Below are 25412 nucleotides of genomic sequence, written 5' to 3' on the forward strand. Positions count from 1 at the left end.
GTGCTGTGATGCCTCTTCCTCTTACCTTTTATGTAACGTATATACTGTATATATATTATAATATCTATATACATCCAAAGTGATGAAATTGTGGGGGAACAAAGCCCCAGATCCCCCCCAATTAAAAAAAAACATTGGTGGCAAAAAACATCAAAGGCTCATCATATTCACCCAAATCCCAGTGTCATCACACTATCAAAAGACCTTCCTCTACTCATTTCTCCCACCTTTCCTACCTTTTCCCTGATAAACACTGTAAAACATATTCCTTTAGGGGGGGCTGGCAGTAGCATACCCAGGCCAGTGCACATGTTATTATGCACAAGCATCTAGATTCAAGCACTTGGCCACTATGTGCAGGGAGTAAGCTTCACAAGTGGTAAAGCTAGGCTGCAGCTGTCTGTCTCCCTCTCTGTCTCCTCCTCCTCACCTCTTTATTTATCTCTGCCTTATCAAAGAAAGAAACAAAAGAGAAAAGAAAAAGAAGAAATGGCCACTGAGAGCAGTGGATTTGTCATGTAGGCACTAAGTCCCAGTGACAATACTGGTGATTCTCCATCCTCCTCTCTCTCTCTAATTTTTTTTATTATCTTTATTTATTGGATAGAGACAGCCATAAATTGAGAGGGAAAAGAGGTGATAGAGAGGAAGACAGAGAGACACCTGCAACACTGCTTCACCACTTGTGAAGCTTTCCCCTTGCAGGTGGGGACTGGGGGCTTGAACCTGGGTCCTTGTGCACTGTTATGTGTGCGCTCAACCAGGTGCACCACCACTCAGCCCTCTCTCTCTCTCTTTTAAGTCTTAAAAATAAATAGACACAATGTAAAGGGCAAGACAATATCTGAAGCAAGACCCTTGCCAAGGTATTTTGAGATTTGATTAATCAATGCCTACTTAGGACCTCTCTTTGCAACAATACACTCTGTGATCTCAAGAGGTCAGAAATAATATACACTTATGGTATGACCTTAGAATTCATAGCTAAGCTCTAAAAAACACACCAGATTCCCCACCCAAGTATAAGGATAATATATGCTCATTGTAGAACTTTTGAGAACTAGAGGAACATATAAAAGCATAATTCCATTACACAGAACTAGCTGTTAGCATTCATGGTAACATTCAAAACCATTCTATGCTTTTGAAAGACTCTACATGCGTTTTAAATGCAATAATTCACATTAAATATACATCTTTGGGTCCAGCTCCTCCCCCTCCACTCTATGTTGCATTCCCCCAAGTGTTACAAATTCTTCATGAAAATGAGTAATGGGCCCTTCACCAGAGGACTGAGAATGCACAGATACCTTGCTACCTGCATGGGAAAATAAAGGAGACACAAGAAAAACAAATGCAGGAGAAAGGGTGTGTTGTTAAAATTCGGAGGCTCCAGCTGGCCGGGCTAGCTTCATGGGCGGGTAACAGAGACTCGGGGTCACACGGCTGGGCAGGGAAACTGTATTTCTTTATTCAGGAACAACGATTTATAAACTAAGACAAACTAATCACCAAACAGAACTCTCCTGCCTCCTTCCCACATGGCGGTGCCAAGCACTCTCGAACTCTGGAACTCTGGAACTCTCTCAGGGTTCCTTGGGGCGGGGACAAGCGGGCCCGTGAAAACTAGCAGGACTGAACCAATTTTCTTGGCAGGGGGAGAGCTAGAACAACCCAATGTAAAGCATACAACAATTCCCCCTTTTGTTGCCCTTGTTATTTTTATTGTTGTAGTTATTGATGTCCTCATTGTTGGATAGAACAGAGAGAAATGGAGAGAGGAAGGGAAGACAGAGAGGGGGAGAGAAAGACACCTGCAGACCTGCTTCACTGCCTTTGAAGCGACTCCCCTGCAGGTGGGGAGACAGGGGCTCGAACCAGGATCCTTACGCCGGTCCTTGTGCTTTGCGCCACCTGCGCTTAACCCACTGCGCTACCACCCAACTCCAGGCCGTTCCCCGCTCCCATGCAAATGTTTGTCGAGACAAGTACGCCCCCCAGAGGCAGGAAATTTTTTTTTAAGCTGACAAAGTTTTGCCCACAGAGGAAAAAAAAATGGCCCCCTCAGGCCTTCCCTTGACAGCACACTGGTTCTTGTTACTTGCTTACATGTTTCTCCATGTTTGTGCCAGCTTCTTTCTTAAAAAATGCCTGTATGATATATGTTTCTGTTCACCCCACACCCTTGATACTGTAGTCATTTAGTTAAAAAGAAAAGGGGGAATTGTTGTATGCTTTACATTGGGTTGTTCTAGCTCTCCCCCTGCCAAGAAAATTGGTTCAGTCCTGCTAGTTTTCACGGGCCACTTGTCCCCACCCCAAGGAACCCTGAGAGAGTTCCAGAGTTCCAGAGTTCGAGAGTGCTTGGCGCTGCTGCGGGGGAAAGAGGCAACAGAGTTCTGTTTGGTGATTAGTTTGGGTTAGTTTATGAATCGTTGTTCCTGAATAAAGAAATACAGCTTCCCTGCCCAGCCGTGTGTCCTTGAGTCTCTGAAGCTAGCCCGGCCTGCTGAAGCTCCGAATTTTAACAACAAGGGTGTGTGTGTGTGGGTGTGTGTGTGTGAGTTTTTCTCTGGTGGGAGATCCAACTCACAGTGGGTTCCTCCTCCTGAAAGAGGAAATAGTCCTCATCTTTTTTATTTTATTATTTTTTTTTTGGACATGCTGGCAGATTTCTATTAATCTAAGATCAAGTCAGGTCAGGCCAGCATCAGCATCAGGAGACTTTGACATGAAGGTCAGCCAGGAAACCAAGCATTTCTGAGCTGATCACATCAAGTGAATAGGAAAGGAGATTCTATTTGCTCCGTGGCTAGTGATGCCTTTTCAGGAATCCAGGTTAGCAGGAGTCCAGAGTAAAAACCTGGTCTGAATGGCTTTGAGCTTTTAGCTCTGTGGCTCAATGAAGAGTCAAAACACAAAAGCAAACGACAAAGAGAAATTGCCCTAGACAGCTGGTAAACATAGCACTTTAAAGTACCTGGGGTCATCACTTCACCAGCGGCCCCAGCCTTGGCTGGGTGTTCATCCTGGTGTAGAGCTGACTGTGAGGAGAGAGAAGAAAAAGGGATAGGGGGTGGGGGACACCCCAAGGCTAATTCCCCAACCAGCATCTTCAAATGCAAGGTGCTTCTGGCTTTCTTCCTTGGGAGAGCACTCTCGTTACATCATGGGGTAAGCGATGACAAAATAGTTAAGTTCTGAATCGATCAGCTTTCTGTACTTCCGGTAAATTTCCCGCAGTGTCCTGTCCTCTTCATTTGTTTCATATCTGTTTGTATAAATTCTCACCTGTGCCAATAGAGAGACACACACATACCATGATGGCCTTAGGCACTGCAGGCAATCTGAACAATGTGTATGTAATTGTAGGCAGAATCTGAAAAATACTCTAACCTAATCACTATGTGGAATGTGGAAGGAAGCTCCACATTCTTTCCACAACACTGTTAATTTCCAGTTCAGGTGGGATGACTCCCCCCACCCTCCAAGCCTCATCTCTGACACGAGCCCCATGGGGGAGCTGTTACCTTGAGTGTACGCAGGGTACACTGCCCTTCCTCCTGGCTCTTCAAGATCCTCTCCACGAACTTAACATCAAGGAAAGCCCAGATTTTGAAGTAAAACAACTTCCTGCAGGATAAGATGAGCAGGTGTAGCTCCTCATCAAGGGCCTCATGGTTATTGTTGAACTCAAACGTCAATTTCTGGAAAAGCATCAAAGGGGAAGGACATTATATGGGCAGGGGCTGGCTGGATCATTCCATAATATTCCCACAGCCTGACTGTGGGCCTCATGGCCAAGCTGGTTCAAGAGCTTTAAGGTACACTGGCTATATAGTTGTCAGAGAAAGGAATTTGGGAATGAAGGTGCTCCCATCCAAGTTGGCACAACTTGAGCTTGTGGCAATGTATCAGAGGTATTGACTCCAGACTTGTGTAGATTGGCCAGGTGACAGTGGGCAGGCCATTGAACCTCAGCAACAACTACAACTACTATATCTCCTTCTCCTTCCTCCTCCTCCTCTCCTCCTCCTCTTTAATATTTATTTATTTGTGAGAGAGAGGAGGAGGTGGTGGTGGAGAAGGAGAAAGAGAGAGAGAGAGATAAAGAGAACACTAGAGCATCACCCTGACACATGTGATGCCAGAGATCAATCTCAGGGCCTCATGCTTAAGAGTCCAATGCTTCAGGTCTCAGAGCTCTCAGCCTATCCATTCAGAACACTTTCCTTTTACTTTATTTTTTTAAAAATTATTTGTTTATTATTGAATAGAGACAGAAATTGAGAAGGGAGGGGGAGATAGAGAGGGAAGGAGTCAGAGAGACACCGGCAACCCTACTTCACCACTTGTGAAGCTTTCCCTCTGCAGGTGGGGACCAGGGGCTTGAACCAGGGTCCTTGAACACTGTAATGTGTGGGCTTAACCAATAATGCTATGGCCTGGCCTTGTGCTTCCCTTGCTTGCCAGCCAACCATATTCTTTGCATTCCATGCTTTTCCATTTGTTGTGGTCTTAGAGGTTGTGTAGGAGGGAGGCATAGTTTGCTAATATTGCTTAGAACCTCAATTTGAGATTGAGTGAAAGTGAAATAGCTCACTTGGATAGTGCGACCTCTCTCTCTCCCTCCCCCCCCCCCCCCGCATCTTTACCTCGCTGTGAATATAAAAAGAAAAGATTACGCCCAGCCAAGAGCTGGCAGCAGTGGCCTGTGCTCTGAGGAAGCTAGCCAGAAGTCCTCATCAAAAGCCTCTCACCTTCAGGTCCTGCCTACCTGCAGGGTGTTTCGGAAGGTGGGCAGGAGATCTGTCAGCGTGGGCCTCATGGACCAGTCCGGGTCACTGAAATAACAGCTTCTTAGACTGATGCTTCTGATGGGGATCTCCTGCAAGAGGATCCGAGCCAAGCGCTCATACTTCATGACCCGCTCAAAGAAGAAGTTCACCTTCAGGTTGGTGGCATGCTTGGCCAACTTGGCCCAGGACATGCCCCAGATGACCTGCCCGTGGGGGTCATGAATGTGGCACTTGATGTTGATAGTCCAGAGGGTGCTGCCATTGTTCTCACTCAAGTTCTCAAGCAGCTCGTCAGAGATGCAGTTGTAATTGAGAGTCAGAGACACCAGGTTGTGGAAGGTGGCCATGGTCTTGTTGAACTGGGGGCTGCTGTAGACAGCCAGGTGGTGGCTGAAGAAGTCCTCGATGTTAAGCTCTGAGAGCATACTCTCATTCCTTAAGTAGCTCAGGGAATTGAGAACATTGCAGCCCTGGTCCACAGTCAGCCTGGCCCCTTTCAGGTTGAGATATTCCAAGTGTTTGCTCATTTTCTTCAAGAAGAAGCTCAAGCTCTTGATAAATGAGCTCCGGATGCTGTTTCTCCAGACCAGGCGGTCCAGCTCCAAGTGCTGGATGGACAGAGACTTCAGCCGGTTGTTACTCTTGCCCAGGCATGACAGCAGACCCCGCATAGTGACCTGGAACTTCTTGGTCAAGACAGCGTTATAAGGATTGAGGAATTTGATCTCCAGGTGCTCCAGATAGCAACCAAATTTCTTAACATACCAGAGAGCAGACTCGAATTCAGATGCCTGGACCCTAAAAGGTCGCCCACTGAAAATGATGGTCCTGTATCGCCAGAGGTCAGCCGAGTACATCATCTGGTTCCACTTCCTGCAGACAAGGGCTGCCCTGGACCTGTCCCTATCTCCCAGCCACCAGAAGACTCGGCGCAGGCACACGTCAGGCAGGGTGGCCCAGCAGCTCTGGTCTTGGGGATGGGTCAGTTGGCTTTCGTCGTCCATCAGGGAACCTTGGTGTCTAATGCAGCAATGTGGTAGGCACAGTTTCCAAAAACAAAGAAAATCAATCACTCCTTTTCTGTGGGGAGTAAAAAGAAAGAGCCATTACCTGCCCAAAGCAAATTAAATCCAATTGAATAAACTGGGAACAAGGCCTAGTGCTGTACAGGCATAGTAAGCCCTGTGTTGGTACCAGTGATGCGATAATCATCAATTCATTCTGCTGGGGGCTGGGTGCTGGTGTATCTGGTTGAGAGCACATGTTACAATGCACAAGGAGCCGGGTTTAAGCCCCCGGTCCCCACCAGCAGGAGGAAAGCTTTGCAAGCGGTGAAGCAGTGCTGCAGGTATCTCTGTCTTTCTCCCTATTTCCCTCTTCCTGATCATGGCTCATAGAAATGCAGGGGGTAGAAGAGCCCCAAGAACAGATTTCTTTATAGTGAGAAACTGCAGCCCAAGAAGGTGAGGAAACTAGCCTAGGGTCACACGGCAAGTTATAACAGGGTCCAGACTAGAACCTGAACTTTCTAATTCTTTTACTTAACAAGCATGCACAGAAACAGGAATAGACACATCATTAGTTGCTTATGGAATGGAGCAATGGAGTGAAACAGAGTCAAGAGGGAAGAAATGAAGAAATGAAACCAAAGAATGCATTCAATGTTTGCAAGTATCGCTCATGATGTTCTGCAGATACCTCACCCCTGTGCACCTTCTAGCAACTGAATAGAGGCTGGAGAGAGTGACCCTGTCTTGCTCTGATCTACTCTTCCCAAGATAGACCTCATTCCACCACCCCCAGCTCCCCACAACACCACACTGGCTATTAGAATGTTCAAGTGAGCTCCTGTGGGTTGTTTCTTTGGGACTTTCTGTGGTGACTTTGCCTCACTACCCCAACTCCAGATCAAATGGAATTGAGGGTGGAGCAGTACACCCTCAGCAGGGCACAGGGCTCCCTCCCATGACAGGACTGCACGACTACCCGACTACCTCCATATCAGCCTGCCTCCTCCTCTCACTCCCCTCTCTCCAAGTTCCATCCCTCAGGCTAAACTCTGTTTAAGGCTTTCTCTCCCATGGGGCTCAGAACTCTTTAATAAAGAGACTACGGCCAACCTCTCTCTTCTTTTGAGAAGGCATTTACATACTCAGCAAATGGGATTTCTCCAATCACATATAAATTACCTGAAGTTAGGGCCACCACAGGACTTAGCATGCTGCTACACACCTGAAAATGCTCAAGCAATCAGAACAGAAAAGCCTTTGCCTGTGCAAGGCCAGAGGAGTGACCAGACACTTCAAGCCACAGAACATTGCAGCCAATTGGGAAAGTTTGACGTAGTTACAGGGACTCCTGGGCCCCAGATCTCCTCACTAGTGTGAGACAGTGTGGCTTAGCTAGTTAGATTCTATAGCTGTGTGTGACCTTAGGCTAATTTTTTTTTTTTGCCTCCAGGGTTATTGCTGGGGCTTGGTGCCAGCACCATAAATCCACTGCTCCTGGTGGTGATTATTTTTTAAATATTTAGTTTCCCTTTTGTTGCCCTTGTTTTATTGTAGTTATTATTGTTGTTACTGATGTCATCATTGTTGGATAAGACAGAGCAAAATGGAGAGAGGAGGGGAAGAGAAAAATAGACACCTGCTTCATCGCCTGTGAAGCGACTCCCCTGTAGGCAGGAAGTGGGGAGTTCGAACTGGGATTCTTACTCTGGTCCTTGCGCGGGTCCTTGTGCAGGTACTTGCGCTTTGCACTATGTGAGCTTAACCTGCTGTGCTACCACCTGACTCCCTCCTGGTGGCCATCTTTTTTTCATTGTTGTTGTTGCTGTGATTGATTTTGTTGTTGATGTTATTGTTGTTACTGAATAGAACAGAGAAAAATTGAGAGAGAAGGGAAAGACAGAGAGGGGGAGAGGAAGACAGACACCTGCAGACCTGCTTCACCACTTGCAAAGTGACCCCCCTGCAGGTGGATAGCTGGGGGCTCAAACCAGGATTCTTGAGTCAGTCCTTGCACTTTGCACTATGTACGCTTAACCCGGTGCACTACCGCCTGGCCCCCAATTTTGTGGTGTGTGAGTGTAGGGGATTTGGACAGTGGTGCATCTGGTAGGGCACACTATTACTATTCACAAGGACCCAGGATCAAACTTGCAGGGGAAAAAAGATTCATGAGCAATGAAGCAGTGTTGCAGGTCTCTCTCTCTCTCTGCCTTGCTAGCACCACACCCCATCTGCCCCTCTCAATTTCTCTTTGTTTCTATCAAGTGAATAAATATTAAAAAAAAAAAAACCTGGGGGGGGAGTAAAAAAAAAAAAAAAAAAAACCCTAAGGGCCTCGGTCATGCCTGGACCACCAGGTTCCAGATGCTACCATGAAGCCAACCGGACTTCCTGGACAGATGCCTGGGCTTCCTCAGAGCCCCGCCCCCCTAGGGAAAGAGAGTGACAGGCTGGGAGTATGGATCGACCTGTCAACGCCCATGCTCAGTGGAAAAGCAATGACAGAAGCCAGACCTCCCACCTTCTGCATCCCATAATAACCCTGGGTCCATACTCCCAGAAGGATAAAGAATAGGAAAGCTATCAGGGGAGGGGATGGGATACTGAGCTCTGGTGGTGGGAATTGTACCCCTCTTATCCTATGGTCTTGTCAGTGTTTCCATTTTATAAATAAATAAATTTTTAAAAATTCTACATCATCTGTGCATAGGAGTAATAGTAGTACCTTTTTTCATGATGTTGACAGGATTAAACGCGCTGATAAATGAAACGTATCAGTGCAGTACCTGGCCTGTGAAACGCAGTCCATATTATCTTACATTGTTATATGTGCTTTGTATATGTCACAGCCATATACATACATATATATATATATATATATATGTCAGCTTAGTGACGACGCCATGTACATATACACACATGTACATATGCACACACCTGTATCAGTTGACTGACAGAAGCGTGTATATATACACAGTACACATGTATCAGCAAACTCTTAAATAGCATCTAATTAACTGGTGCCAAGGCACCTCTGCAACACCCCCACGAGGAAGATACCAGCATGCCCATCTTACAGATGGAAAAGCAGGTGTTGGAAGGTTAAGAGGTCTCCCAGTGAGAGAAGGCAGAGAGTGGAGCGAGGCCATGCCAACCCACCTAAAGAGTCCCAAATCCAGGCTTGCTCCGCTATTTCATACAGTCGCCAAGCATGGCAGGAAACCTATACATTGCATTCACCCAAAGCCGTGGTAGTTCCTGCAGCCAAAGATGTTTCCGGGAGGCGGTGAGCTGAAAAGCTCCACTGGCCCCGCCGCTCCTGGCTGCCGGGTGCTTCCTGTTACCACTTGGCTGTGGCCGGCTCGGGCCGGGCCCTCTCGGCTGCAGGGGACCCCTAGCCTGCGCCGCCTCCGCTCCTGCCAGCTCCGAGAGAGAGCGCGCCCTGTCCTCCTCCGGGAGGTTGAATGCCAAGTAAGCAGGCGGCCTTTGTGACGCGGCTCGACCTGCGGAGCTCTGCACACTGTCGCTGGGCGCGGGGTCCCAAACCCGGGCTGGCGGATTCAGTGCATGGTGCGGGTAGAAGATTAGACAGCTCCTGGGCAGGCGGAGAGGCCGCTGGGCCAGGGGCTGGGACCCAGCTGGAGGCGCTAATAGCTGGCTGAGGATGCACTGGGCGTGGATTCAGCAACTCCCCTCGCCTACTTTTTTTTTTTTTTCCTTTTCTTTTTCACCAGTGTTATTGCTGGGAGTTCTCATCTGAACTAATCCACAGCTGCTGCTGGATTCTTTCTGTTTCTTTCTCTCTCTCTTTCTTTCTTCTTTCTTTCTTTCTTCCTCCCTTCCTTCCTTTCTTTTTTTCCCTTAATCTTTTTTCCCCTTTTCTTTCTTTTTTTCTTTCTTTTTTTTTTTTTTTTTTTTACCAGAGCACTGCTCAGCTCTGGTTTATGCTGGTGCAGGGGACTGAACCTGGGACTTTAGAGCTTCAGGCATGAGAGTCTCTTTGCATAACGACTATGCTATCTACTCCTGCCCCCTTTCTTTCTTTCTTTCTTTCTCTCTCTTTCTCTCCCTCACTTTCTCTCTTCCTTTCTCTCTTCCTTTCCCTGTCTTGCTCTTTTTCTTCTTTCTTTCTTTCTTTCTTTCTTTCTTTCTTTCTTCTTTCTTTCTTCTCTCTCTCTCTCATAAGGAGAAGGCACAGTGGCACTGCTGCTCCTCTCATGAAACTTCCCCTGTGTAGGTCTTTTCATGAGGTGGTGGGGGATCCAATCCAGGTCCTGGCACCTGTAAACTGTGCGTTCAGCCAGGTGAGCCATCTCCACACAGAGGTTCTGCCCCAAAGCTAGGGTTCAGGTTTGTGAAGCTTCTCTCCTGCACATTTGGACCAAGGACTTGAACTTGACCCCTCACACACTGAAACATTCATGCTCAGCCTGGTATGCCACTGCCACGGTCTCTCTTTGAAAGATTCTTGTTCTTAGCTCTTCTGATTTTTGTCTCTGGTTTTCCAGGGGAATGATGGGGGCAGCCAGGACAGCTGGGTGAGGTAGTGAACAGGGAAAGGGGATCTGCAGACAAGAGCAGGCCCTGGCCAGTAACCATGGTCTTTATGTGCAACCTTTGGGGAAGTCTTTTAGGACACCAGTTCTGTTGGAAGAGAAAAGAGAAAAAGAAACTGTGTGGTTTAGGAGCCCCCAACTTCTGAGGGCCGGAAAGGTGGGGGTGGGTCTCAAGCTTCAGATTTTTCCCATTTCCTTTTGATTTCCCTCTGGCTCTCTAATAAACTAAATGAATTCATAACGATAATAATGAAAGTTTCAGGGAGGGTATTTTTATTCTCCAGGGGACAAACTTGGGTTTCCCATGGTCTCAGGCTGTAGGGCCTGTAGGCTTGATCAGGATTCTTGGGCGGAATTGCTGCAGCAATTTTTTTCCTCCTGGTTCATCTGTAGCCCTTGTGCAAACCATCATCTATAATCAAAAGAAGGAAGATACATCAAAAAAAAAAAAAAGGACAAAATCCATTTCCTCTCCTCCACCCCTTATGTGTTACACATCAGAAAGGATAGTAACAGGAGTCGAGCGGTAGCATAGCGGGCTAAGCACAGGTGGTGCAAAGCGCAAGGACTGGCAGAAAGATCCTAGTTCGAGCCCCTGGCTCCCCACCTGCAGGGAAGATAGACACCTGCATGTCGCTTGCAGGTCTGCAAGTGTCTGTATTTCTTTCCCCCTCTCTGTCTTCCTCTCCTCTCTCCATTTCTCTCTGTCCTATCCAGCTACAACAATAATAACTACAACAATAAAACAAGGGCAACAAAAGGGAATAAATAAATATTTAAAAAATAAAGGATAGTAACAACAAATGTTGGTGAAGATATAGAGGAAAAGGAACTTTTCTACACTGTTGGAAGGAATGCACATTGTTCCATCCCCTGTGGAATGTAGTCTGGAGAATTATCAGAATGCTAGTAATGGACCTACCCAATGGGCTATCACAGAAAGTAATCAGGATATCACACACACACACACACACACACACACACACACACACCCCTACACACCTACACACCTCTTAAATCTGTAGTATCTTTTCTTTTCCAATCTAGCTGAAACTTCTCACTTGCATTCCTTTTTGTTGAAGCCAACAACCGGCATTTTCCCTAGAAAAATAAAGAAGGGTTTCAGAATATATTTAAAGTTTTGAATGGGAAAGACTTTCACCCAAGAATAAACTGCTAGGTCATCAATCAGGTTTGAAGGAGTGACAGATTTTTCAGACAAGCAATAGTTAAAGGAATTCACTAACATTAACAAAAAATGAAGGTATTTAAGGATGACAAGCTAATTTGTCTTCCAGTAAAGACAAATCTATGGACTCAGACTGCAGAACTGAGTTTGCCAGAGGGGGTTGGGGTTGGGGAAGGAGGAGAGGAAGTGGATGCCAGTGCAGAGTGTTCAGGGAAAAGGTGTTGGGCACTTTGGAGGTAAGTGTGGTATATAATCCTGTACTGAAGAGGTATAAAATTATATATATATATATATATATATATATATTATTTATTATTGGATAGAGAAAGAGAAATTGAGAGGAGGAAGAGGAGGAGGAGGAGGAGGAGAGAGAGAGAGAGAGAGAGAGACCTGTAGCCCTGCTTCACCACTTGTGAAGCTTTCTCCCTACAGGTGGGGACCGGAGACTTGAACCTGGGTCCTTGCACACAGCAATATGTGTGCTTAACCAGTTGTGAAATTATACATCTAAAACTTTTCTGGTTGGGAGTCTGGTGGTAGCTCAGCGGGTTAAGCACACGTGGCACAAAGCGCAAGGACCGGCAGAAGGATCCTGGTTCGAGCCCCCGGCTCCCCACCTGCAGGGGAGTCGCTTCACAAGCGGTGAAGCAGGTCTGCAGGTGTCTATCTTTCTCTCCCCCTCTCTGTCTTCCCCTCCTCTCTCCATCTCTCTCTGTCCTATCCAACAACAACATCAATAACAACAACAATAACTACAACAATAAAGAACAAGGGAAAATAAATATTTAAAAATTTATTTTAAAAAACTTTTCTAGTCTTATAAACCAAGGTTAAGAAAGAAATAAAACAAAACAAAACAAAAAACCAAGAACATCAAAAGAGCTCCATGTATTCCAAGTGGGAAGTGGCTGGATATTGCTGTCATCAGCTTATGGAGCATAAGCCTGAGCTACAGATGGTCTAGAATAGATCCAGAGCCTGCTGTGCCAGGAGGGACCTAGAGGACACTGGGGATAATAGAGGTCTGGCATCATGGGAGAACAGTGTTGGCTAAACAGATTGGAGAACACCTACATAAAGGATTTATTTGCAGCCATAAATAAATAAGTAGGGGGAAGAAAGCTACATTGCTGGACTTGGAGGACTTTCCTTGGGTATTGCTGAAATCATAGCACAAGATAGAAGTGTGTATAATAATTGGAGGCTGAATGGTGAAGCACCACATTGGGTCCACACTTTACCTTGCTCTAGGACCTGGGTTTGGGTTCAAGTTCCTGGCCCCACCTGCAGGGGGTGGGAAACTTCATGAGCAGTGAGGCAGTGTTGCTGGTGTATGTCTCTTTCTCTGTCTCTCACCCACCTCCTCAATTTCTGTTTGTCTTATCAAATAAATAAAATGAAAAATGTTCACCAGGAGCAGTGGCATCTTTGTGTAGGCATCAGACCCTAACAATAACCTTAGTGGCAAAAAACAAACAAAAAAATCCCTGTGTAACTGAATTTCAAATGTGGTTGTATAAAAGGATTGCCAAGTGCAAGGACTGGCATAAAGACCCCCGTTCGAGCCCCTGGTTCCCCACCTGCAGGGGAGTTGCTTCACAGGTGGTGAAGCGGGTCTGCAGGTGTCTATCTTTCTCTCCCCCTCTCTGTTTTCCCCTTCTCTCTCCATTTCTCTCTATCCTATCCAACCCAACAATGATGACATCAATAACAACAATAATAACTACAACAACAAAACAAGGGCAACAAAAGGTAATAAATAAATAATTAAAAGGTATCAATATTTTAAAAAAAGGTTGACAGATAAAATACAAAATGCTGAGTTAATTTTAGAGAAATGAAGTTTTGTTTGTTTATTTGTTTTTTAGTGTAAGTATACCCCAAGCAGTTATTCTATGGAGTATTTTTGTCCCAAGTCATATGTTTTCGTTACAGAATCTGTCAACCCTATCATATAAGGATGGAGGAAAGAATGGAAAGGAATTAAAAACTGTGTGAGACATAGGAATATGATATTAATCAAACACCAGCAAGAATGAAGTTCACACGTCATTGTAAAATTACTGTTGATATTAAACATATAAAGAGGCTAAAAAGTTTTTTTAAAAAAAGATCAGGGGGGTGGGTAGTGACACAGCTGGTTTAGTGAGCATGTTATAATGCTCAAGGACCCAGGTTCAAGCTCCCAGTCTCCACCTTTAGGGGGGAAGCTTTGTGAGTGATGAAGCAGTGCTACAGGTTTCTCTGTCTCTCTCCCTCTATATCTTCTCCTTCCCTCTTGATTTCTGGCTGTTTCTACCCAATAAATAAGTAAAGATAATAAAAAAACATTTTAAAAAAAGATCTAGTAGGCCTATCTTTTTGTAAGAAGTATGTATCATATATTATCTTAAGAAGGTAAATGGTAAAAAAAAAAAAGTAGATAATAAAGCAAATGAGAATGAGATAAGTAAAATAATAAACCAAGACAACCAAACAATTGAAGCCCCATATATACGAGCTTAGGTTTATGTTAAAAAGGTAAACATTTGAAAGGGTATCCATCAGGCTGCTGAAATAAATTGGTATCTAAGGGCATGAAACTTGTGGGTGAAATATAATTACAAAGAGTATGGCATTGTAACTGGCACATAATGGTTAACTACCTTGAATGCCGTTTAGATCATAATCTTGGATGGCAACATCAGGATACTGAGGGGAAAATCTTCACAAACTAGATCTACAAGGGTCGACCAATTCTGGATTTAGGATCTTGAATGAGAGAGCTAGATTATGTGTCCTCTGCTTCATTCATTTACTTAAGACTTTCGAAGCACTGAATGTGTCAGCCCCTGGACTAGAAGCTAGAGATACAGAGATGAAAGATCTTCATTTCATTCAAAAAGTGACCCAATCTTTGAGACCAAATGAATGGTCTCAGTGGGGATAAGTGTTCAGAGAAGTGAATTTGGACACACAGGGAAGGGACCAATAGAGAAGGGCCTTTCTAGCAGCAATATCAGCAAACATCCTGCAGGTTTTTGGATTTTTATGTATACATAAAATAGAAATACTGAAAAGGCCATAGGATAAGAGGGGTACAATTCCACACAGTTCCCACCACCAGAACTCTGTGTTCCATCCCCTCCCCTGACAGCTTTCCTATTCCTTAACCCTCAGGGTCATTACGGGGTGCAGACGGTTGGAGGTCTGGCTTCTATAATTGCTTCCCCACTGAACATGGGCTTTGACAGGTCGATCCATACTCCCATCCTGTCTCTCTCTTGCCCTAGGGAGGAAGGGCCCTGGGGAAGCGGGGCTCCAGGACACATTGGTGGAGTTGTCTGCCCTGGAAAACCCAGTTGGCATCATGGTAGCATGATAGTATAGCATCACGGTAGTTGGAACCTGGGAGCTATTCTCTTCTCTGATCCAGCTTTCTAGCCCTTTTTTCAGCCATGACATCATCTCCCCAGACAATAACTTGGGTCCACCTGCATATCAGATGTCAGGCTCAGGCAAAAACTAGTAAAGTCATGGGCCCCTTGGAATATACCTTAAATAGACCTACTAGCTATTTCCAAAACAGAGACCCCAAATCTTCAACTACAATATTCCAGCCTTTAATTTCATGATTAATCAACAATTTGTTTTGCTTTATATGTTTTTTATTTATTATTATTATTAGCCTCCAGGTTATTGCTGGGGCTCTGTGCCTGCACCATGAATCCACTGTTCCTGGAAGCCACTTTTTCCCTTGTGTTGCCCTTATTGTTTATCATTGTTGTTGGATAGAACAGAGAGAAATGGAGAGAGGAGGAGAAGACAGAGAGGGGGAGAGAAAGATAGACACTTGCAGACCTGCTTCACCACCTATGAAGTGACCCCGCTGCAAGTGGGGAGCCAGGGGGGGTAGAATCAGGGTCCTTGTGCTTTGCACCACCTGTGCTTAACCCGCTATACTACCACCCAGCCCCCCTGCTTTACATCTTAACTCTTTTTCAGCTACCAGGTTTTTGGATTTCTTTAGACACTGTCCAGATTGTTCACAACCAAGCGAGGGGAGAGTAGAGGTTGGGTACCTGATGCTGATTTAAGGTCGGCAGGGGAAGCAGGATACCACACTGAGAGCATCTCTTCAAAATGTTGTAGGCTGCCTCATCTTTGGGCTGGTACCCAAGCTTCCAAGGCAGATCCATGGTGTTGTTTATGTCCTTTGGGACTCGCTTTGTTGAATTTTTAGAAGGACGATAGAATCTGTTGCTATTTTTTTCCTTTGGACGGACATCTTTCTCTGCCATCTCATTTGAAAGGGGCGGAGGAGGAATTCTTGAGTTTTTATGTGGAAAATATTTCACAGACTCTTTTGGATGACATTTACCCTGAAATAGTGAACAATACATCACATTTAACATGATATCAGCTTTAATGATTGGGCAATAACACAGGTTAAGAAACCATAATATTTCCCACAATAGACACTGGATAAAGGCTGGAGAAAATATGACTCTAGTATTCATTTAAGTTTAAAAATGGCTTTTCAAGAAAGAAAGAAAACTGTATTTCAGGAATGAAGGCCTGACTTGATGACACTTGGAAAAAGATTTGGGACATTTTATTTATTTTTATTTCTTTTATTCTTTACCAGAGCACTGCTCAGCTCTGACTTATGATGGTGCTGGGGACTGAACATGGGACCTTCATTGCCTCAAGCATAAGAGCCTTTTTACATAACCATTAAACTCTCCTTGGTTATCACTGGGGGGATGGATACATAGGACTTTAATGGTGGGTGAGGGGTGAAATTACATTTTTACAGTCCTAAAATATTGTAAAATACTGTTAATTCACTAGTAAATATTTTTTAAAAGATAGAATAGGGGGCCGGGTGGTGGCACACATAGTATGAATCGCAAGGACTCAGGCAAGGATCCTGCCTCAAGCCCTTGGCTCCCCACCTGAAGTGGGGGCTGCTTCAGAAGCGGTGAAGCAGGTCTGCAGGTATCTTTCTCTCTCCTACTCTAGCTTCCCTTCCCATCTCAACGTCTCTCTTTCTCACCCTCCCTTCCAAAAAATGGCCTCAGGAGCAGTGGATTCGTAGTGCAGGCACCAAGCCACAGTGATAACCCTGGAGGCAAAAATAAAAATAAAAATAGATAAAAAGGTAGTATAGATGAAGTGGAAATAGAAAACATGAAAGATTAAGAAACTAGATATAAGGATAAAGAATGGGAAACTAGATATAAGGATAAAGAATGGGAAAGCTATCAGGGGAGGGGTTGGGATACGGAGTTCTGGTGGTGGGAATTGTGTGGAGTTGTACCCTTCTTATCCTATGGTTTTTGTAAGTGTTTCCTTTTTATAAATAAAAATTAAAAAAAAGAAAAGAAACTGGATGTAGGTGCTGGGAGATGGCACAACCAGTTGAGTGCACACATAACTATGCATGAGGACCTGGGTTCAAGCCCTGGATCTCCACTTGCATGGGGGACACAGAACTTTGGTGCTGAATGTGGTGTGGGACTATATACTATAATATCATAATTGTATAACCCACTATTAACCACAAGTTAAAAATGAGAGAAAATAAAATAAAATAAAATTTAAAAATACAGGTGAGTCAATGCACAGCTTAGGTTGAGAAGGCAGTGCTTCTCAAACTTGAATTATCAGGCATCTTGTGAAATTGCAGATCCTATTTTGAGATTTCTTGGGCAATGATTTGAGAATCTGCAATCCTAACAAATTCCCAGGTGTTACTGTTGTTCTATAGACCACACTACAAGGAAAAAACCCAAATGTCTATCAATGGATAAGTAGGCAAAGTGTATTATGACTGCAAAAAAGAAATATATATACATATATACAAAAGCAATGATGTTCAGGCATACTATAACATGGGTGGACCTTGGAAACATTATGCTAAGGTAAAAAATGTAGTCATATAAAACTATTTATACCAGATACTCAGCACAGACAAATCCCAGGAGACATAACATGGGGCCAGGTGGTGGTGCACTCGGTTGAGCACACATGTTATAATGCTCAAGGATCCAGGTTCAAGTTCCCAGTCCCCACCTTTAGGAGGAAAGCTTTGCAAGTGGTGAAGCAGGGCTGCAGGTGTTTCTCTGTCTCTCTCCCTCTATCTTTTCATTCTCGATTTCTGGCTGTCTCTATCCAATAAATAAATAAAGATAATAAAAAATTTTGAAGAGACATAACGTAGATTAATGCCTGTCAGGGGCTGAGGAGAGAGAGGAGTGGAGCGTGACTGTTGAATGAGTATGTGGCCACTTTTTAGGGTACTGACAATGCTTTGGAAGGAGATGGTAATGACAGGTGCACAACAACAAGAATGTACTAGATGTAACTAATAATAAACTTTATGTTATATAGATATATATCAAGATTGTTCTTTGAGACTTTAATTCTGATGTACATGGTCCTCTGAACTGAAGGGAAAGGAGAAGATAAGCAGCTCTTCAACTGAAAAGGAGGAGATGAGTTCCTTATAAAGGAGCCTTGGTAAGTTTCCCTAGAGGGAAAGTACTCCATCCTACAAAAGAAGGGAGAGTGTGGTCCAGGGTGTTAACACCATGGAGGGAAGACTCCAGGTGCTCCCAGACAGAAGCAATTAGTCAATCACATCATATCATCGCACTTCTCCTGAGTCTCCTTTTTGTACTCAGTCCTAGTAGCAGCTTCTCTGTGTGAAGACTGTGAAAGCCATTCACTTTTTCCCCGGGAGCTCACAATCTAATAGGAGTTCCACAAGGCAGGTCACAGCAAAGACCAAATTGCAGAGTACAGGCCCTGAAGGTAGATGATGTCATGTCCTAGGGGTCAGGGAGTGCTGGAGTGAGTGGTCAAGGAGGCTTCTTGATGGGTTGGTACACATGGGGACCAGTTATGGATGCTCAATCAGCCTAAAGCAATTCACTAACATGACTTTTTTGAATACAGCAAAAAAGCAAACCAAATCAAAACAGAACATGGGAAATTATTAATATCTACGTGATGCGAAACTAGGGGTCCAGAGTCTACCTTTATGTGGCCTAGATAGGATATGGACTATCAGGAGTCGGGCGGTAGTACAGGCTGGTTAAGCATAGGTGGCAGAAAGTGCAAGGACTGGCGTAAGGATCCTGGTTCGAGCCCCTGCCTCCCTACCTGCAAGGTAGTCACTTCACAAGCGGTGAAGCAGGTCTGCAGGTGTCTATCTTTCTCTCCCCCTCTCTGTCTTACCCTCTTCTCTCCATTTCTCTTTGTCCTATCCAACAATGATGGATAACTACATCTATAACTACAACATATAAAATATAAAATAACTACAACAATAAAGTAACAAAAGCAACAAAGGGAATAAATAAATGTTCAAAACAAGAATATGGACTATCGATATCTTTAAAAAATGACTAAGTCAGGGCCAAGTGTTGGTGCACCTGGTTGAGCGCACAATGCATAAGGATCCAGGTTTGAGCCCTCGGTCCCAACCTGCAGGGAGAAAGCTTTGAGAGTGGGGAAGCAGGTCTGCAGGTGTTTCTTTTTATCTCTCTTTCTCTATCTCCCCCACCCTCTCAATTTCTGGCTGTATCTTTCCAATAAATAAAGATAATAAAAAATTTAAATAAATTGCTAAATCCTACTCACCATGTGGTGGATATCCTTTTTTCCAGAGAGCATTTGGTTATGGAAATGATAGTGGGTCCTCCTTTCAGGAGCTGAAATTCTCTGGCCTGAACAAGCAGAGAAACAACAGTCTAACTGACCATGCTTGACAACGGCTGGCACCTCTGTTACATGGCTGTGTGCATGGCCTGTAGTCATGAGTATGAACTGCCTCTGGGCCTGCCTGGCACTACCAGCATCCTTGGTCACTGAAGCATTCCTTGTTGAAGCACACACATAATCTCCTTTAGAGCCACAGGTATGATCTTAGGGCAGCAGGATTCCTGGATAAAGAAACCTTTTTCTAGAGCAAAACTGGTTTCTAAGGAGTCGAGAGGAACTGTTGCTACAGATACCAATCTTGTCCAATCTTCCTCCTCTCACTCCTCCTCCTATTTCCCTTCCTTCCTTCCTTCCTTCCTTCCTTCCTTTCTTTCTTCCTTTCTTTATTTCTTTCTTTTTCTTTTACAACAGAGGCAGAAAGAAAGTGAAAGACATCACATTCAGTGAGGTGGGGCCAGGCTCAAACCTGAGTTGCATGCATGGCAAAGAAATACAGTATCCAAGTGAACTATTTCATTCACCCTCTCACAGAGTTGGAGACAATTTTGTTATCCTCTCCCCCCTTTTAAATAATAACAATAATTCCTTTTCATTCTTGATTTTTTAAAAAGATATTCTATATATTTTCTAGTGGGAGAGTGAAAGAGAGAGGAGAGGGAGAGATAACGAGAGAAGAAAGATACAGAGACCAGACCACTGCTCAGCTCTGGCTTATGGGTTCAGGGGATTGAAGCTGCAACTTTGGGAGTCTCAGGCATGAGAGCCTTTTGCATAACCATTAGGCTATCTCCCCCACCTTTTTTTTTTTGCAACTCAGTTTTTCATTTGTCACTTTTTACCTTGAATAGACGGTTTACTAGGAGACAGTAACTATCCAGAGGAATTTTCCTAATCTTTCCATGTTCCTGTGTCACCAGAACAACCAGTGAAATCAACAGATGTGTCACACTGAAGGGCTGTGTCCTCCATAAAGGTCTCCCACAAAGAGGCAACTGGGCCCAGAAAACCTGAACTCGTACTAGAGTAGTAACACATAGCCCAAAGGTCAAGGACAACAGCTAGCTTCCTTCTGTCCATTGCTGATGGTGGAAAAGCTTCAGGTTTGGTGTCAGGGAACAGGTGTCCAGTCTTATTTTTGCCTCTAGCAAGCCCCATTCTGTGCCTGGAGCTTTCACCTGTAAAAGGATGTCGGTAGATCTCTGCTAGGCTTGCACCATGCAGGGTTAAGTTCAAAGAGGCTTCCCATGTAATATGCCCTCATTGCTTTTGCATTCATGTGTGTGGCTTCCAGGCTCCTGCTTCCTGTTCTCTTAGTCTTTTTTTTTTGGTCAGTCATTTGAATACCATGGCAGGCACACAAGGAGGCCACTCATACAGGAGCTAGAATAGGCAGATGAATTTAACACACACACATCTGTAACACATACCATCTGCCCTGCATCCTAGTCAGCAGAGGCTCCCCTCTCTCGAAATTTATCTTTCCTTCCTCAGCCAGTGTTGCTCACCTTTCCTGAGCAAGAACTCTTCACACTCTCTGGGATTGTCCCTGTGCTGGGCCTGTCCCCCGAGCACCATGTCCCGGCTGCACTCTGGGCGTTGCTTTGTCTGGTCATCACAGTGGCGCTCATGGGTTTCCAGTTTGCCCAGGTGCATAGCCAGCTCGCGGAACTGACACTCCAAGGGGTGCTCCTGATATTCTGTGGCCTGTGAGGAAGCGAGTGACATAGTCACATACAGTCACAGATCAGAAGGACCAGAGCAGAAGAACTTTCCTTGGGGGACACCCACCCTCTTGAGCTCATAGACTGTGGCAAGTCCTTCTGACCAGCATCTTGGGTGACAAGAGGACGTTTGTCCTGGGGGGGCGAGGTTAGACTCCTATCCCCTAAGCCTGCTTGGGGGAGAAGGGAAAAGCTAGGTTCAAACCTTTAATATTGCCCCCTCCTTCTATCCCTCCTTCTCCTCCTGCTCGCAGGTTACTTACTTGGCAGTAGGGGAGAAATTATGCCTGAGTCTTACCTTGTGGGATTCTAGTGAGTGGTTCTGTCCGTTCTGCTGACTCTCGGCATAGTCGACCTGAACACAGACACACAAGTCTGGGTCCCACCCAGCTCCTATCACTCCTCTCTATAGCTGTTCAGTTACATGCTCTAGGTTTGATTCTGTGAGCCCCTACAGGACAAGTCTGAGTGGGGTCGCCTTTGTCTCCCCCAGTATCAGCAACTTAAAGGTCAAGAAGTGGGGGGGAGGGCAGTAGAGCACATGTTACCATTCACAAAGATCTGGGCTCAAGCCCCAGGTCCTCACTGGCAGAGGGGAAGCTTCATAAACAGAGAAGAAATGCTGCAGGTGTCTCTCTTAGTTTCTCTGTCTCACCTTCTACAAAAAAATGGCCGTGGTCTGGGAGGTGGCATAGTGGATAAGGCATTGGACTCTCAAGCATGAGGTCCTGAGTTCAATCCCCGGCAGCACATGTACCAGAGTGATGTCTGGCTCTTTCTCTCTCTTCTATCATTTCTCATGAATCAATCATTAAACTTTTTTTTTTTTAAAAAAAATGGCCTCTGAGAATGGTGGAGTCAGGGGCCGGGTTGTGACACACCTGGTTGAGCGCACATGTTGCAATGCTCAAGGACCCGGGTTCAAGCCCCTAGTCCCCACCTGCGGAGGGAAAGCTTTGCAGGGCTGCAGGTATCTCTTTGTCTCTTTCCCTCTCTGTCTCCCCCTTTCCTCTTGACTTCTAGCTATCTCTATCCAATAAATAAAGAAAGAAAAACTAAGTTTTAAAGTCAAATACAAAGAAAATAAAAAAAGAATGTTGGAGTCATGCAGGCACTGGTAACCTTGGTGTTAAAAAAAAAAAAAGACCAAAAAAGCCAATGGTGTTTGTGGGACTCCCCCACCCCACCCCAAGTTGAAATAGATGCTTAAGTTTGAAGCTCTCCAGAAAGACAGATGAGGAACCCTGAGAGGGGGAAAAGCAGCAATGGAAAGTCAGCTTTTGACTAACCTTGGCCTCGCTCACCTGTGAGTTTTCCTTTTCTGTATTCCCTGATGCTCAGCCTCTCTTGAAGCAGGAGCCCTAGCTTTACCTAAACCCGAGTATGTAAGGGCAGGGACTGTGGGTGGGGAAACCCAGTAGTAGGTGGTGAGAAATTAGGGCAAGCTTTCATTTTTCTCCCACGAGTGGCCTGGGAAGGAGGCTCGCACAGGCTGAATGACTCTCCCACAGCAGCCTGTGGAGTTGCCGCCACCTCTGCTCTCCCTGCTGCCTCCTCACCTGCCCGTGTCCAGGCTTGCAGTGGTCCTCCGTCTTCTCCTTGGGGATGAGCTCCTTGCTCTTTGGACAGGGAGCCAGGAACCTCAGGCAGTGGGCCTCGTGGAGGAGCAAGTTGGAAGAGGCCACATTTTTTTTGCTGCAGGATCATTGAGGAAGAAAAACAGAGCTATGTCACACAGCCAGGTGCCACTGAATTATGGTTTTCCAAGGCCTCAAGCACTGAAACTATGGTGTTCCCCTTCCTCATGTGTTGGCCCCAAATTAAGACAATGCACAGTCGTAAAAGGAGTATAAGACTATGATACAAATCCCTGAAATTACTTAGGTGGGTAGGGGTGGTAAGGAGCAGGTGGGGATGGGGGTAGGTATTACCACAGGCCCAACTATGGCTTATGGTGGTATGGGGGATTGAACCTGGGACTTTGGAGTCTCAGGCATGAACATCCATTTGCATAACCATTATACCCCTGCACTAGTTATCTTTTCTAATGCTACTTTTCTTTGCTTTTCTTTTTTTAATGCTAATTTTTAACTACTTGTTTCACCTGAAGGTTGAACTGCTATCTGTCCATTATCACATTATTGGTGATAAACTGACTTTTCTACATTTGAATAAAATAAAATAAAAATAACGCCATCATTTGTGCCAGGGCAAATCTACTTTTATTTATTAGAAGATTTGTAATTTACATGTGATCAATTCATATGAGGAAGAAGGAAAGAGAGGGGGGAGAGAAGTCAGAGTAGCATTTTGCACATGGAGTTCTGGGGGTTGAATGCCAAGTTTCTGGCAAGTAAGTCCTGCACTCTACCAGCTGATAATTTCACCCTCTATGTTAAAGCTGCTTTTCAAATAAAATAATAAGTATTAAATTCTTGTTTTCCAGTATTCCCCTGCTTGGTCCACAGCCCTGACACACACACACACACACACACACACACACACACACACACACACACACGTGTGCACGTACACTTTCTGAGGGGGCAACCTCTGTTTCTAGTCTCTTTAACCCAGAGCTCAGTTCTGTATAACCCACAGAGAGGCCCTCGGCCCATCCTGGGAGACACCAGAGCACATAAACTTCTGAGCCTTATGGGTGGGAGTGTTTCTTAGCATGCCCCATTACCAAAAAATGCTTCATTTCATGCCAATCAGCTTGTGTTTGTTGAAGCTCTGGAAAAAGGAGATTCAACTGCTGTAATCAAAAAGACCCAAATACCAAAAGTAACCAACTCTGTGCTACATGGTATCTGGCCAAGAGGAGCCTCACTCCTCTGAGTTAGTATGCACTCTCAACTTATTGTTACTATTACTACCATCTTTATTTATTTACTGGATAGAGATAGAAATTGAGAGGAAGGGGGAGATAGAGACAGAGAGACATCTGCAGCACTGCTTTACCACTCGTAAAGCTTTCCCCCGAGCAGGTGGGGACCGGGGGCTTAAACCTGGGTCCTTCTGCATTGTAACGTGTATTCATCCAGGTGCACCAACACCTGGCCCCCACACTCTTAACTTATACTGCCCAGACAGATGGCACAAAGACAGATGGCTTCTGCTCCTCCCTTTCCTCTATTCTTGTCCCTCTACCTGGCCTCGCCACAGACCCCTTTGATCTCCAGTCCTGTCCCCCCAGTTCTTTCTTGAGAGCCAAGAAAAGTCTAGTTGAAGTATAACTCTCTGGAAAGGAGCCTCCTTGGTTCCCACACCAGAATGGGGGCATAGATGGTGGGGCATTTCAAAGCCAGGTGTTCCTGAGTTAGAGGTGTGGCCTGGTCCCCTACCTGATCCTTTTCCAAATTTCCCCACCCCACCAACAGCGCATTCTCACCAAGGGGGTGGAGGTGGGAGTGGTCCTAGAATTGTGTTGTTGGCCCCTTTCTGGTGTACTTATCATAAGATCAGAGCCCCACAGTGGATCAAGGACTGTATTATAAACCATCAAGCCCCCAATAAAGTGTTGGGGTGGGGAGATTAGAGCCCCAAATTAGGACATGAGGTCTGACAAATACAAGTAACCCAGAGGAGACAGCGGAGTCGTAGCCTTTGGGACTGTCCCAGAAACTCAAATTGTCTTGGTGATGTCAGGTAGCTTTCTCTCCCCCACAGACTTGCCCCCACACTCATATGTTACCCCCCTTCCCCACACCACACACACACTAACACTCAACTTCTTTCTAACTTCAGAAACAGCATTCTCCTGCCTGCCTTGTTCACCAGCAGGCTGCTTACCAGTTTCTGCACACTTGGAAGTCTCCCTCCATGTCTGACTGCCGGAGTCTGCCTGTGACTTTCGTTTCTTGCAGAGTAAGAAACAAAACTGAAAGTATTTTTGTACCGGGCTTCTGTCCAGCCCACAGCTCCAATGAGGAGAGCTTTTTTGTTTGTTTGTTTTGTTTTTTGTTTCCCCCATCAGAATTCTCAACCCAGAGCTGTTCCAGGCCCCCTGTGGTTGCCCATTTCTAGTAAGTCCCTCTATAGCCCAGACAGCAGCCCTTCCCTCACCCCCACCGTCCCTGCTGCCTCCATCAGTGCCGCCACCAGCTGATTCTATGACACCAAGTGTGTGAGCCAGAGGCTCAGCTCTCCAGGCAGCAGCCCTCTCCATCACCCCGCCTGACTTCTCATCCTGCTCCTGGTAGGTAGCCTTGATGAATCTGAAGGCTGCTTTCTGAGAGCAATTCCCAGACCTCCTCCATTCTCCCTCCTCTACTCCCAGTTATTGACAACCTGGGAGGAACTGTGAATGTGGCATGGTGTGTTCTAAGATTTTGGCCTTTAGAAGCACATCACCTAAGCAGCTTGATCCACCTGCCACTCTGAACTTGTCTTTGTTCCTTTGTAAAATGATGATAGCTCGTAAT

At 45.3% G+C, this 25412-nt stretch overlaps 2 protein-coding genes across 6 annotated transcripts; both read right to left on the reverse strand.

Moving 5' to 3' along the window:
- Window positions 1–2953: 2953 nt before the first annotated feature.
- On the reverse strand, window positions 2954–9475 carry FBXO39 (F-box protein 39). 3 transcript variants are annotated; one of them, XM_060184863.1, is made up of 4 exons: window positions 9050–9475; window positions 4778–5879; window positions 3531–3707; window positions 2954–3291 (listed from the first exon to the last, which is right to left on the reverse strand). In XM_060184863.1, the coding sequence occupies exons 2-4, from the start codon at window positions 5801–5803 to the stop codon at window positions 3163–3165; spliced, it is 1332 nt and encodes a 443-aa protein (XP_060040846.1). In that variant the 5' UTR covers window positions 5804–5879; window positions 9050–9475; the 3' UTR covers window positions 2954–3162. The 3 variants fall into 3 exon arrangements, with proteins under 3 accessions (XP_060040846.1, XP_060040845.1, XP_007521217.1); XM_060184862.1 differs by having other exon boundaries at window positions 8969–9475; XM_007521155.3 differs by lacking the exon at window positions 9050–9475 and having other exon boundaries at window positions 4778–6770.
- Window positions 9476–9685: 210 nt separating this feature from the next.
- Window positions 9686–25039, reverse strand: XAF1 (XIAP associated factor 1). 3 transcript variants are annotated; one of them, XM_060184864.1, is made up of 8 exons: window positions 24781–25035; window positions 22545–22680; window positions 21284–21340; window positions 20770–20968; window positions 19184–19269; window positions 15616–15915; window positions 11376–11466; window positions 9686–10453 (listed from the first exon to the last, which is right to left on the reverse strand). In XM_060184864.1, the coding sequence occupies exons 1-8, from the start codon at window positions 24810–24812 to the stop codon at window positions 10440–10442; spliced, it is 915 nt and encodes a 304-aa protein (XP_060040847.1). In that variant the 5' UTR covers window positions 24813–25035; the 3' UTR covers window positions 9686–10439. The 3 variants fall into 3 exon arrangements, with proteins under 3 accessions (XP_060040847.1, XP_016042871.2, XP_060040848.1); XM_016187385.2 differs by lacking the exon at window positions 9686–10453 and adding an exon at window positions 10616–10777 and having other exon boundaries at window positions 24781–25032; XM_060184865.1 differs by lacking the exons at window positions 9686–10453; window positions 21284–21340 and adding an exon at window positions 10616–10777 and having other exon boundaries at window positions 24781–25039.
- Between the last annotated feature and the right edge of the window lie 373 nt (window positions 25040–25412).

This window comes from Erinaceus europaeus, unplaced genomic scaffold (assembly GCF_950295315.1).
Source record: "Erinaceus europaeus unplaced genomic scaffold, mEriEur2.1 scaffold_912, whole genome shotgun sequence".
Classification (NCBI taxonomy): domain Eukaryota; kingdom Metazoa; phylum Chordata; class Mammalia; order Eulipotyphla; family Erinaceidae; genus Erinaceus; species Erinaceus europaeus.

Coding starts and splice junctions, on each gene's coding strand:
- XAF1 (XM_016187385.2), bottom strand. CDS start 24,812: ATGGAGGGAGACTTCCAAGTGTGCAGAAACTG. Junction 11,467..15,615: donor CGACCTTAAATCAGCATCAG/GTACCCAACCTC, acceptor TTATTTTTCTAG/GGAAAATGCCGGTTGTTGGC. Junction 10,778..11,375: donor AGATACTACAGATTTAAGAG/GTGTGTAGGTGT, acceptor TTTTGATTATAG/ATGATGGTTTGCACAAGGGC.
- FBXO39 (XM_060184863.1), bottom strand. CDS start 5,803: ATGGACGACGAAAGCCAACTGACCCATCCCCAAGACCAGAGCTGCTGG. Junction 3,708..4,777: donor CCTTCCGAAACACCCTGCAG/GTAGGCAGGACC, acceptor ATGCTTTTCCAG/AAATTGACGTTTGAGTTCAA. Junction 3,292..3,530: donor GTACCCTGCGTACACTCAAG/GTAACAGCTCCC, acceptor CTATTGGCACAG/GTGAGAATTTATACAAACAG.